Source organism: Nestor notabilis, unplaced genomic scaffold (genome assembly GCF_000696875.1).
Source record: "Nestor notabilis isolate BGI_N333 unplaced genomic scaffold, ASM69687v1 scaffold6427, whole genome shotgun sequence".
Taxonomy (NCBI): domain Eukaryota; kingdom Metazoa; phylum Chordata; class Aves; order Psittaciformes; family Psittacidae; genus Nestor; species Nestor notabilis.
In genome coordinates this window covers 40,615-52,638 of record NW_009937695.1, presented here as the reverse complement: position 1 = coordinate 52,638, position 12,024 = coordinate 40,615, and the positions used below count along the sequence as shown (strand labels likewise).

The 12,024-nt window shown below is 48.7% G+C and overlaps 1 protein-coding gene across 1 annotated transcript in view; it reads right to left on the bottom strand.

Moving 5' to 3' along the window:
- Positions 1-226: 226 nt before the first annotated feature.
- The window catches only part of RXRG (retinoid X receptor, gamma), a 20,510-nt gene continuing 8,712 nt past the window's right edge, over positions 227-12,024 (bottom strand). The window contains exons 2-10 of the mRNA XM_010018953.1: positions 10,733-10,992; positions 7,452-7,596; positions 6,578-6,757; positions 4,270-4,430; positions 3,479-3,608; positions 2,784-2,916; positions 1,954-2,045; positions 1,602-1,707; positions 227-644 (exon numbers count right to left, since the gene is read on the bottom strand). Coding sequence (XP_010017255.1) covers positions 497-644; positions 1,602-1,707; positions 1,954-2,045; positions 2,784-2,916; positions 3,479-3,608; positions 4,270-4,430; positions 6,578-6,757; positions 7,452-7,596; positions 10,733-10,992 — 1,355 coding nt within the window. The 3' untranslated portion in view covers positions 227-496. The remainder of the gene's footprint in view (positions 645-1,601; positions 1,708-1,953; positions 2,046-2,783; positions 2,917-3,478; positions 3,609-4,269; positions 4,431-6,577; positions 6,758-7,451; positions 7,597-10,732; positions 10,993-12,024) is intronic.

Sequence of the window (12,024 nt, the reverse complement as noted above, 5' to 3'; positions counted from 1 at the left end):
ATCGTTCCTTAGCAGGAGCTACAATACCTGTTCTCTCTTGGACAGAGAACTGTGACCATCAGCACAATCAGCAATACCCTGAGCGATGCTTCTGCCCTGATTTGGGCTGCCTAAGAGTCTCAGGAGGGTCCCTTAGCCCCATCCCAAGCCAGACCTGTGACCACAGCCAAAGAGGACACTGCTCTGCCAGCTCAAATCAGTGCCTCTCTCATATTATTTTATTGTTTTGTTGGTTTTTATTGAGAATGAAAAAATAATTTAAAGCAATTATCTGTACAGGGGGCAGGGGAATGGTTAACTGGTCAGAGGATCTGTGACCTCCCACAGCCAGGCCAGGGAGGGTTAGAGGAGGTGATTTACAGCTGTACAAAACACAACAATCCCACCGAGGAGGAGCAGAGGGAGGGTGGGAGTTCTCACAGGCTCAGAGCGGAGGGGTGGGAAGCTGTGCAGGGGCATGGTGGGGACAGGATCTGGCCAGAGAGAAGCCAGACCCTCAAGTGACCTGAAGGGGTGTCTCCAGCATCTCCATGAGGAAGGTGTCAATGGGGGTGTCTCCAATCAGCTTGAAGAAGAAGAGGTGCTCCAGGCACTTCAGCCCAATAGACCGCAGTGCCGGCAGACGCAGAAGAAGTTTGGCAAACCTGGAAGAAAGCAGAGTCAGAAGCATGTGGGAGGCACTGGCTGCCCTCTCACAAGTGTTTCCAAGCCTGCACCAAGGACTCAGGAGAGCAGAACCCAAATTCTCCTCAAAAACGGCTTGGGAAGTTCCATCTTAGATTTCCCTATGCCTTCAAAATAAGCATTTCTCTCCGCATGTGTGGAGGTAACAGAATCATAGAATAGTTTGGGTTGGAAGGGACCTTTAAAGGTCATCTAGTCCTACCCCTCTGCAATGAGCAGGGACATCTTTACTAGATCAGGCTGCCCAAAACCACATCCAGCCTGGCCTTGAATGTCTCCAGAGATGCATGTTTTCCAAAAGAGATTTTAGCATTTTAAAACTTAAAATAAAAAAAAAAAAATACATCCAGGTTTTCACTTCAAGACTTACATCTCCATGGTGCCATTTAAATCCTTCTTGGGAAAAAAATCTTCCAAGAATCCCCAGCCTCCTGAGAGTGTGCAACCCCTCAGCAGTGCCTCTGCCAGCCACTGCCTCCCGTTTCGAGGCGCGGCTGCAAGGGGGTGCAGCAGGCAGATAGCCTCCCCCTCCCCACGTCCCGCTTGAGTGCCCTGCGGTCACATCCAGAGCCAAAAATAGCAGAAGATGCTGTGGGCGCATCACTTGGCTGGCGGCGAAGGGGACGGGTCCAGCTGCCGGCGCTTCGAGAGCTCGGCCAGTAGAGGGTAGGATTGGACTGAAAAGCAAGAAAAATGCATGCTACCAGCACCAGAAAGGCTCTGGCCCAGGAGTAGGGCATTGAGGGCACAGGCCAGCTCGCGGGAGCTGGGCTGCTCAAGCAGTTTTGGCTGGTGACCTCTTGTAGTTTTGAGGGTGGCTCAGGCAGAGCTAGCACAGGCATCTCCACGTCAGTCTCCTCTTCCCAGGGTGGGTATTGTGCTGCCCTGAGCTGCCTGCCTTGCTTGGAGACACTCACCGCCCTGGCTGTTCCGGGTACTTCTGCTTTGTGTAGGCTTCCAGCGTGGCATAGACCTTCTCCCTCAGTGATTCCACTTCTGAAGGGCTGGACAAACCCTTAGCATCTGGATAAGAGAGAAAACAGAGGTAGGGAAGCAATTATTGCAGAGGGGACCTTTCCACTGCAAACAGAGTGACTGCTTGCAGGGGTGGGAGAGGACTCAGGCTTTCTGTAATCACAGACCCAGGAACCGGGACAAATCTGTCTGCAGTCCTGCCTGATGCTCACTGCCACAGCCCTCCTGCCTGTGACCTGCCATGGCCCAAAGGGTGTGCATGTCACCTGGGATTGCCCCAGGCCTCAGACTTACCTGGATTAAACAGGACAATGGCTCGAAGGCAGCCCAGCTCCGACTTATCCATCTGCATGTCTTTCATTTTGGACACCAGTTCTGTCAAAACCCTGCATATGGGTGACATGGGTGGGAAAACGGACAGAGACAGGTACAGACATCAAGGTTAGAGGCTGAAAAGCATCTGGGATAGGCACTGGGAATATCCCATATTCTTCTCTGCAGGAACAGGTAGCTTTGAGGGACAACCATACTGCACACTCCTCAACAGCATCCAGAGAAGTGAGCATCGAATTCACTCCTGCTCTCATATTGCTCAGCAACTGGCCTCTGTGCTCCATTCGGACCATGGAGAACAATTTGCAGTCACTTAAGGAAAACCACACAGGTTTTTCTCCATGTTTCAATATACAAAACCTGTGAAGCATGCCACTTGTGTAAGAGTGGTAATGCACTGTCATGCCCGGCAAGGAGCAGGCATGGCATAGACAGTATATGTGCAGTTGTTATATGAGCAAGTTGGGGTATAAGGCTTTGCCAGCTAAAGCTCTAGCTGATCAGTATTAGCTCTAGATCCAGTTATGACAAACTCTTGAGAAAAGGCAGAGAAGCATTCCTCTCCCTGCACACTCAACCGAAGACCTCCTTCTGCAGCTGCAAATCCCTTTCCAAGGTGCTTTCATTCCATTCTTGGTTTTTAAGCCAGACAAGCATCCCCTCCTCATTCTAAGCTAGTTCTGCCCCAGATGACTGTGGGTTCTTACTAAGGACATGTTGCCCATTCAGAAGGGAAAGACAGAGCCAGCCTGACCACTGCTGCTAGGGCATGACAGAAACAGGATACATACCTGTCAAAGATGGAGCCCACACCAGCACTGTGAGCACTGCTGCGGTGCACATGCAAGCCCGTGGCCAGAAGGATGCCGTCTTGCACTGACACAGAGCGATGGGAGAATGAGGCAATGAGCAGCTCATTCCATCCTGCAAGATGAGGTGTGGAGGACACAAGAGGTAGTTAGCAAAAGAAAAACAGTCTCACATAAAGCAGGAGAGCTGAAGCCCTGCTGGCTTCAGACTCGGCTCTCAAGAGAGATGGGACCCCAAGTGCCAACTGCACCCTTGCCAACACTGCAAGGGGTGGCAAACTGTGACCAGCAGCAAGGAAGGTGCAGAAAAAGGCTGAGGGAAGGGGGGAGACACTGTTTTTTCATTTTGCACATTATACACCTGTGTGTCCCACACACAGCAAGTTCTGCAGTTATAGGAATTACATTAACAAGACATAATTATTCACACTTCTCCAGCTCTCCTACATGTCTGCATAAAGAGAGGAACAAACAGCAGATTCCACTGCCCCATGGACAGCCTCTACCAACTGCTCATCATGGCTCATGATGGATTGCTTGCCGTATGACAGGGCAAGCAGGGATGGATCAGATCAAGATTTCACATTCACTATCCAGCCTGGCTTGCACAGCACATGGCCCAGAGAAAGGACAACAGTGCCAGGGATAGCCCCAGAGACCCCAGGTGGGAACATTACCTGCCCGGAGGAGAATGACTTGATCTTCCAGCGTCAAGTCAGAGAAGTGGGGGATTCGCTTGGCCCACTCAACAAGTGTGAAGAGCTGCTTGTCAGCTGCATGGCATATGTTCGTGACAGGGTCATTTGTCTAATTAAGAGCAATATCAATGGGAAAAGAGGAGAATTCGTCAATGAAAAATCTTTGACAATCACTGTCTGTATTGCACACAGTATCAGAGCAAATGAATGATACTCAGAGCCACAAGTAAAATAATCAAACTACCAATAATCTCAGCTGTGCTGGGAAAAGAAGATATTTATTAACACTATCCCCTCTACAACCTGTCAAATCAGCTGGTTGCTAAACTTTTCCGTTTGCTTGCTGTTCTTTGCAAAGCAAGTCCTGCATGGCAGGCTGTAGTCCTACTCCCCAAGGCATACCTAATCATCATCATGCAGCCTCTGAATGGGCATGAACAGCCATTTTATCCAAACCAGTAAAACCACAACAGTAAACCTGTCTTGGTCACTGGGGCAGACAAGCAGGGTCCAGGGCTGAGCTTCTCCAGCATTCATCTATCCCTCTATTGACTGATTGAAAGCAAAGGGAACTGGAAAAAACTGCTAGGAACTTAATGTATAGGCTGTTTTCTAGTCACTCGGAGTAGTTTCAAATGAAAAACTGTTAGTGATTCTTAGGCAGTGTGAAACAAAAAACCCTTGCAAAATGCTAGCTGTTCATATGGGGCTTTTCAACCACACCTCAAAAGCTCTCATCTTGAGCTGCAACTGATGTTAGTGCCCCTTACCGAGCTTTCTGTGTTCACATCGCTGTATGCCTCTGTTTTGGGTTCGACTGCCAGCTCAGCTTCCAGGATCCTCTCCACAGGCATGTCCTCACTGCCACTGCCTGTGGACTCGGCCTCGTTCTCGCTCCGCTCCCTGCTCCTCTGTCTCTCCTCCTGCACAGCTGCAGGACAGAAACATGGCTCTACATCCACAGCAACACCTACCTGCTCATGATGGGTCTCCTTTCCCTTGGGAGGAAACTCCCTCAGGAGGTTGAGAGCAGAAAATAACTGGATATTTCAAGTGTACATCCAGAAAAATGGCTGCCATCACTATCCCCAATAACTTTGGGGTTGCTGTAGAAGAGTGGCCTCCAAATTTGGTAAAAGGTTGTGGTTTCCAAGATATGCATCTCCAGAATATAAGGAGTTGATACCTCCAGGTGGCAGCCTGGACTCAGCTGTCAGTAAGTGCTGGAGGAGGCAGGAGGGACCCATCACCCAGACACCAAGGTCTGCTGTGCTCGCAGCATGCTTTGAACACTCCCACAGTTGTCTAGCACATCCAGCAGCAGGATGCTCCATCACCCCAGCTGGATTCACGCACTCTGCCTGTGTCACTCCTGAGCAAAAGCTTACCCAGCCTGGCCCAACCCTGATGCCATCTCCCCTTCTACCACCTCTCTTCCCAACCCTCCCCAATAGACAGTAGTTCCTAGTACCTCTGAATGCCCCAATGCCTTCATTGTCTTCTCTCATCTCTGTACATTTACCAAAATATCTACTGACCAGAGGAATACAATCACTGAAATTCTCTCCAGATCTCAGCTGCTGCATCCCAGGGCTACTGGATGTGTGGAAGACAGGTTGGTGTAGGACACGTGTATGTGGCATACCAAGCCTTGTGCTCAACAGAAGCCCTGGATGCACATTTTTGTTGGAGAAAATCCCAATGGGAAATAAGAATATCCTGCTAAAAACCAAATGACCAGCAGGTGTCATATCGGTTTAGTTCATTGCTGGGCAGAAATGTCCCAAGACTAAATCCTGCTAGCATCGCTCTTCTATGTGACCACACAGCACCTGGCAAGGGCCCAAGTGCCCCATAACCCCTAAGGGACAAGTAGACAGCTGGCCTGGTCTCAAAGAACGGCCTGTGCTGAGCTGTAGGCAGTTATACACCTGAAATGAAAGGTTCAGGGGGGAAGAAGCTGGCAGCAAAGCTGGCCCCTGCCATGCAGACATTGGTGCTTCAATATTCAACAGCTGAATGTCTTCCCCACCTGTTAGCTGAGCACCAGGCAGTCAATATCCAGACGAGTGGGAAAACCACCAAGGCCAAGGGATTAAAAAGTCCTTTAAGAGGAGAGGGGACCTGCGTAAATACCAAGGAAGGGACCAACTCAGCATAGCTCATAGCAAGCCTGCAGGAGAATTTGACCCCCATTTTCTCAATTAGGTAAGTGCTGATGGAAGAAGGGTGTGACAACCTTTTAGGTCAGCTGCTTGGATTAGGAGATTTCTTTCCCATCTGTCTTTACAGCTCTGCTGTTCGCAGTGGTGTCAGGAAGTAAGTCCTTGCAACAGTCTTGCCTTACTCTGGCTTACGTTAGGGTGCTTTCAGGGGAATGACCAAACCCCGAGGCACTGAGACTTATGACCACTTTGCACTTCCCTGAATTTCTCCCAGCTGGGAGGATGTGCTTCCCAGTACTGCCCAGCACTGGGGAACTGGCAGGCAGTACCCAAGGAGGTGGCTCAGTGGGACATACAGGATGTTCTCGTATGTGCCAACCAGCTGGGGGAAGTATTTGTCCTCTTTAGAGTAATGGACAGGAAGAAGCCAGGAAAGTGTTTCTAAAGTCATCAGAATCTTAGTGGAAAGTCATCCAGGATTCCACTCATGTTCAAGCTGCAATCTGTCCCCAGTTTCAGCAGCTTCCAGAAAGCCCCTGTGATTACTGCAGCCAAACCCCTACAAGGACTCACCAAGATCCTGGTGTTTACATTTTCATGCTCTGCAAAGGAAAGTTGAGTTGACACCCTGGTGCTTTGAACCACTTTGCACCCAGCTGGAAGGGAGAGCTGTGCCTGGGATTAGATTTTTGATTCAAGCTTGGCATTTTGCAATCCCCCGCTGTGCTAAGCAGTTGAAGCAGCACAGCATTGATGATGCTACAGGGAACATGACAAGATCAAAAACGCCCTGAAACTGTCAGTGTGGGGTTTTGGAATGCTCTAGCCTTGGAGGGCTACAAGAGCCAGATTTACCCTAAAGAATGTATGGAAAATTTCTCTAAGCCCATTCTTTCCACCAGCTCTCACATACCTTCCCTCTTCATGCCCATTGCGAGGCACTTCTGATAGCGGCAGTACTGGCAGCGGTTGCGTTGGCGCTTGTCTATGAGGCAGTCCTTGTTGTCACGGCAGGTGTAGATGAGGTCCTTCCGGATTGTCCTCTTGAAGAAGCCTTTGCAGCCCTCACAGCTGTACACCCCGTAGTGCTTCCCTGGGGAGCCAAGGGGAGGCCATCAGTGGGCAGGCAGGTATCTGCCCTTCCCTACAGCATAGAGAAGCTTGAACCAGCCCCAAGGTGAAAAACCTGGCTGCACAGTATCACTTTCATAGGCCTGAGTTGGTTTTAGGGGTTCTTTGCAGTAATAGTGACCTGCAGCAGTTAAACTATAGGAATGCTGCTTTCCTGTGATAAGGAGGGACTGCATCCCAGGGTAAGGATGTGGAGCCACATCTTGGCTGCAGTGCAAGTGTATAAAAGGTATATGTAGCAGGTAGCAAATGGGGTGCACTGATATGGAGGGGGTCCACAAGGCACAGCTAGACTGCAGGTCTCTGTAGTACGAGGGAAAAGCCAGGCAGAAGCAAAGCCTTGCTAACACAGAGCACAGGTAAATAAGAATACAATTTTTATATTTACCTTTTATAAACAGGGACAAAATGTAAAATAAGACTATACACATAAGTGAGAAGAACACAGCTTGTAGGTTTACTCTCTTTTGGGCACAGCACAACTAATCTGCAAAACAGCCTGCCCTTGGGTAAGCCAGACCTAGCTATGAATCCTACAATGCCAGTATGGCACCAGCAAGCTTCCACAGGGTTCACTCCTGCACAAGCCTTGCTTTTCAGAGCATCAGGGGAGTCTTCATTGCACAAAGCCTTCTCCATGAAAGAAAACCTCCTACCTGAGGACCTGTCCCCACAGATGGCACAGATGTGTTTGGCTAAGGATCCTGGGCTTGTAGATGGATAATTCATGTTCCCAATCCCTGGGAGACCTGGCAAGGGTTTGACATCCTCTGAGCTGCTGACATTGTTCAAGACATTGAGCTGCAATAGCAGAAGCCACAAGACAGGTTAGAGGATCAAGACTCAAACCCCAGTGAAACCATTCCCAAATTGAGCTGACCCCTCCTTTATTGCTCCTGCTGGGCTCATCCCACAAGCTTATCCCCAGCAACTCCATGGGGCTGCCGTGGGCAGAGAGACATCCTCTGGTGAATCCAGCTGGAGGGGTTTTAGCAGATGCCTGGTAGCAGATATTGCCTCTCATCCTGCCCTGATGCTGTAACCAAAGCCAGTACTCAGCATAGCTGGAAAAGGGCAGGCAGCAACCCTCAGCTGCTCAGTTACAGCTTCCAAGCAACAGGGCTGGCTTCATTAGACGATGCTGATCACTGGCTGTTTGCAGCCTTGAGCACTAATAGCTTAGTAAGGAAGAGCTTTGCAGCCAGGCAGTTTGTTGCAATGAAACTTGCACTGCTGCATGGCTAGGGAAGTCCCAATGATGTTGAATGACATAGCTTCCCTGCTTCACGATAGACAAATCTGCATGAACACATGAAAACATGACCATCTTGGTCACTCCCTGGGACTTAGGTCTCTAAACATTATCACAGCGTAGGGAATGGCGTAGGTTTGGGGTTACTAGATGAAGAAAAGGGAACGGGCTAAGCATGTAAAAATCAATTTCAGTGAGATGCAGATAAATGGCCCAGAGCCCCCAGCTGAGATCCCTAAGAGCTGCTCATGGCTGCTGCAAGTTAAAGGTTACAAACCGGCATCGATTAGAGACCAAAGCCTCATGTTGCCCAGGGCTTCGTTTTATTGCTATTTGCTTTCTAGCTGTTGTCGGCAGGGCAGTAAGGATTAAGGGCCATTGAGCACGTCTTGTCCAAAGGTGTCTGGGCAGAGCAATGTCTCCCCAAAACCACTATGAAATCATCTTTCCCAGTGCCACTACTTGAGAGCTGGGGATGGTTTCTTCATTATTGATCTTATTTTTAACGGTCACCCCAATTTATCAGATAAAGTTCTTCCCAGCAAGAGGGAGAAAGCAGGGACAGAAAACAAGGCTTTGGATGAAAATGCAGTTACAGATTTTGTTGAAGTCTCCATATCATCTAAACCACTAGATTTCACACATGCTGTTGAAAATTCTCCGTTTGCTCCAAGAAACTGCCCATTTACCATGAAAAAGTATAATAATTTCCACAGGGAATTTCAGCAAAGAACAAGAAGAGTTCATCCCATTGGGATTTTTGGACCTGTCATTATAACAAAATAAAAAGGTGAAGCCTGTATTTATCTTTCTTCACACTGTCCCTGCATTTTCAAAATGTTCTGATGACATTGAACATACAAATTATCCAGCAAAAAATTACCACATTAGGAGCAGGTTGTTTTGCCCTTCTGGAAAATAGAAGTGCATAGGGAAAAATTGCCCAGAGGAATAGAGGTTCCCTCTCCCCAGCAGCAACCCAGCCCAGGCACCAGCAGCTGTAAATCCTAATGCTTCAGTATCTGAACTTGGCCCAAGGAAAGGGGAAATCAAACCCTTCCTCCTCACAAGTGTCCAGCCACCTTTTTTTTAACCTGAAAACTTTTTCTTGGCAAGATGCTGAGCCAGGAGGAACTTCTTATGGTTTACAATGTTACTCAGAGCTCAGCTGCCACCTTTTCTTTCTCTCTGACTGCACTTTAAGACAGTAAAAGGGAGAGGATGTATGGGAGGGGGATGGAATGGGGCAGTTTTAGCCATCAGTGTCCTCAGAGCTTGACTCCTGCAGGTTAAGTGCAATCACGTATGATATCTGGGACAACTGCTTGAACCCAAATCCATTAGCTGCCTCCCTGCTGAATCCCCAAGGCCCAGCTGTCTCCTTGCATTAGAGGCAACGCAAGTGAAACCTGCTCCTCAGACCTGGGAACTTGGCACAGTGCCTGGGTTGGGGAAACCACTTCCTGGAGCATTCCCAACCCCAAAGGAAAGGCTTCCATGCAGCCAGTGCTGCCACCAGCTCCATCACCACAAAACACCAGCCCCGGATGCCACAGGTACAAGTATTGTCAGGTTGATGGGGAACAGTTGATGGTGCAAAGGAAGGAAGGATGCTCGGCACACCCACTGCAGTCAGCCCAGAACCACACAGGAGTTGAGGATGCTGGTAAAAGGTAAACCAAACCTGCCAGATCACCCTATACTCTCTCAGAGCAATTTAAGGACTTCCCCACACCATCCTTTCCCAGCTTTGGTGTCAGGCACGAGAAAGAGCTTCAGACAGACTGTGGAATTACAGCAGTATATGGGGCAGAGAGGGCTCAGGAAGCATCCCCTTGCTGTTTCTTTAGCAGGAGCCCAGAGGCTCTTGAGCACTTCCTACCTTCGGGTCTCACTAATAAAACATGAAGTCTTGTTAATAAAAGGCAGAATTTCTGCTTAGATCTGGACTCCCAGAACATTTCAGCACACTAACAAAATTCCATGCTGCCACTTTGGTCCCAGCCATGCCAGAGGTGGTGCCAGGCTCTTGGGGCAGCCTGTCCATGTCCCTGCCCCACAGAGCCACCCCAGGAGGCTCCCAGCCCATCCATGGCTCTGGGGAAGCACCAGTCCTAACACCTGGGTCTCTCCACTGTCTGGAGGGGAAACCTCAGCACCTGAGTGAGCTCAGGCAGTAAGGATAACAAGGCCTTGATTTTCTTCAGGCAAAGTTTATGTGCAACACAGTATATGGCTGGCATTTAGCAGTAACATTTGTCTCTTTCTAGAAAGTCTGTCTCTTTTCCAAATAATGAAACAAAGCAGATATCCTTTTGCAGGAAGAAGAGGAATGCTTCATGTGCTGCAGCCCTTGGTTATCCTGATGATTTCCATGTACAGTAATTATGTATGCTGCAAAAGATGCACTGGAGGAGAACTGGACTGCGCTCACAGTGAGAACTAACCTGGGAATTGTCTCTCCCCACTTACTGTGCAGGGTATTTTGAAATATATACAGGTGTCTTCTCTGTGTCTGTGCCAGGGGCGTTTATGCAGAAAGATTCACATGCTGGAAATTGTTCTTTACAGCTCATCTCCCTAAGTGGCCAAAAACACACCAGACTCCCCACCAGCCAACCCAGCCCTCAAATTCCAGTCTGAACACTGTGAATTGTAGGAAAGCAAATGTGCACCTCTGCCTACCTGTGGGCTTGCATGTGTCACAAAATTCATGCCCGGGGCTGAAGACAGTGAGACGGGGTGTGAGCCAATGGAGGACGCGATGACTCTGTACGGCGAGCCCAGAGTGTTGACTGGAGACCCGATGGCATTCATGGGGGATGGCAGTGCCCGGGAGGCGTTTGCAGGGGCCTCGAGGTAGTTGTGGTGCCCTTCCACTGAATTTCCTGAGGAAAGGCTTGACGACAGGCTCACAGATGTGGAGCTGGCATGGACAGGGGAATCTACAGGGAGAAGCAGAAAGATTAAACATGCTATGAGCAAGGCTGGCTGTACAGCAATCAGCTGCCCTGCCTTGGTTGTGTTCTTCCTAGTAGCTGGTGCAGTGCTGTGTTTTGGCTTCAGTCCCAGAACAAAGTTGATAACACACCGATGTTTCAGTTATTGCTAAGTAGTGCTTACCCTGGTCAAGGACTTTCAGTCTCTCATGTTCTGCCAGTGAGAAGGGGCACAAGAAGCCAGGAGGGAGCAGAGACAGCGTGGGGGAGCAGAGACAGCACACCTGCCCCAAACTAGCCAAAGGGATATTCCATACCACAGCACATCATACGTGGTATATAAACTTGAAGCAGTTACCTAGAAGGGACTGACCATTGCTCAGGATGGGTTGGGTATTGGACAGTGGGTGGTGAGAAATTGTATTGTGCATCACTTGTGTTTTCTGAATTTTTTTGTTGTTCTCTACTATTATTAACAGTATTGTTATTGCTGGTATTATTTCTATTATCATTATATTTTACTCAATTTCAATTATTAAACTGTTCTTATCTCAATCTCCAGGTTTTACATTCTTTCAATTCTCCTCTCCATCCCACCCGGGGGCAAAAAGGAGGAGCGTGAGCAACTGTGGTACTTAGTTACCAGCTGGGTTTAAACCATGACATCAAGGCTCAAAGCCAACCAGCAAACATGACTTATGCTATAAAGAGAAAGAGCAAAATGTTGGTTATGGTACAGGAAATAGAGTTACATACAGCAACAAAACATATTATAAATGTAACACTTTATAATCAAATCTTCTTTCACTGCTTCAATGCCTCAGCTGACTTGGAAGAAAGCACCACTGCCTGCCTGCAACTGGTTTTCTCTGAATTATTCCCTGAGGTCCCATTTCTTTTGTCCAGGCTGGCTCTAGAGGCAGTGCACATCTGAAACCATGAAATCTCCACTGACCAGGTTGGAAACCCCTAAATGCTTCCTGTGTCTTATGAAGCACCTTTGTTGTCTGCAATAACTCAGGCATCGTGCTCAGCAGG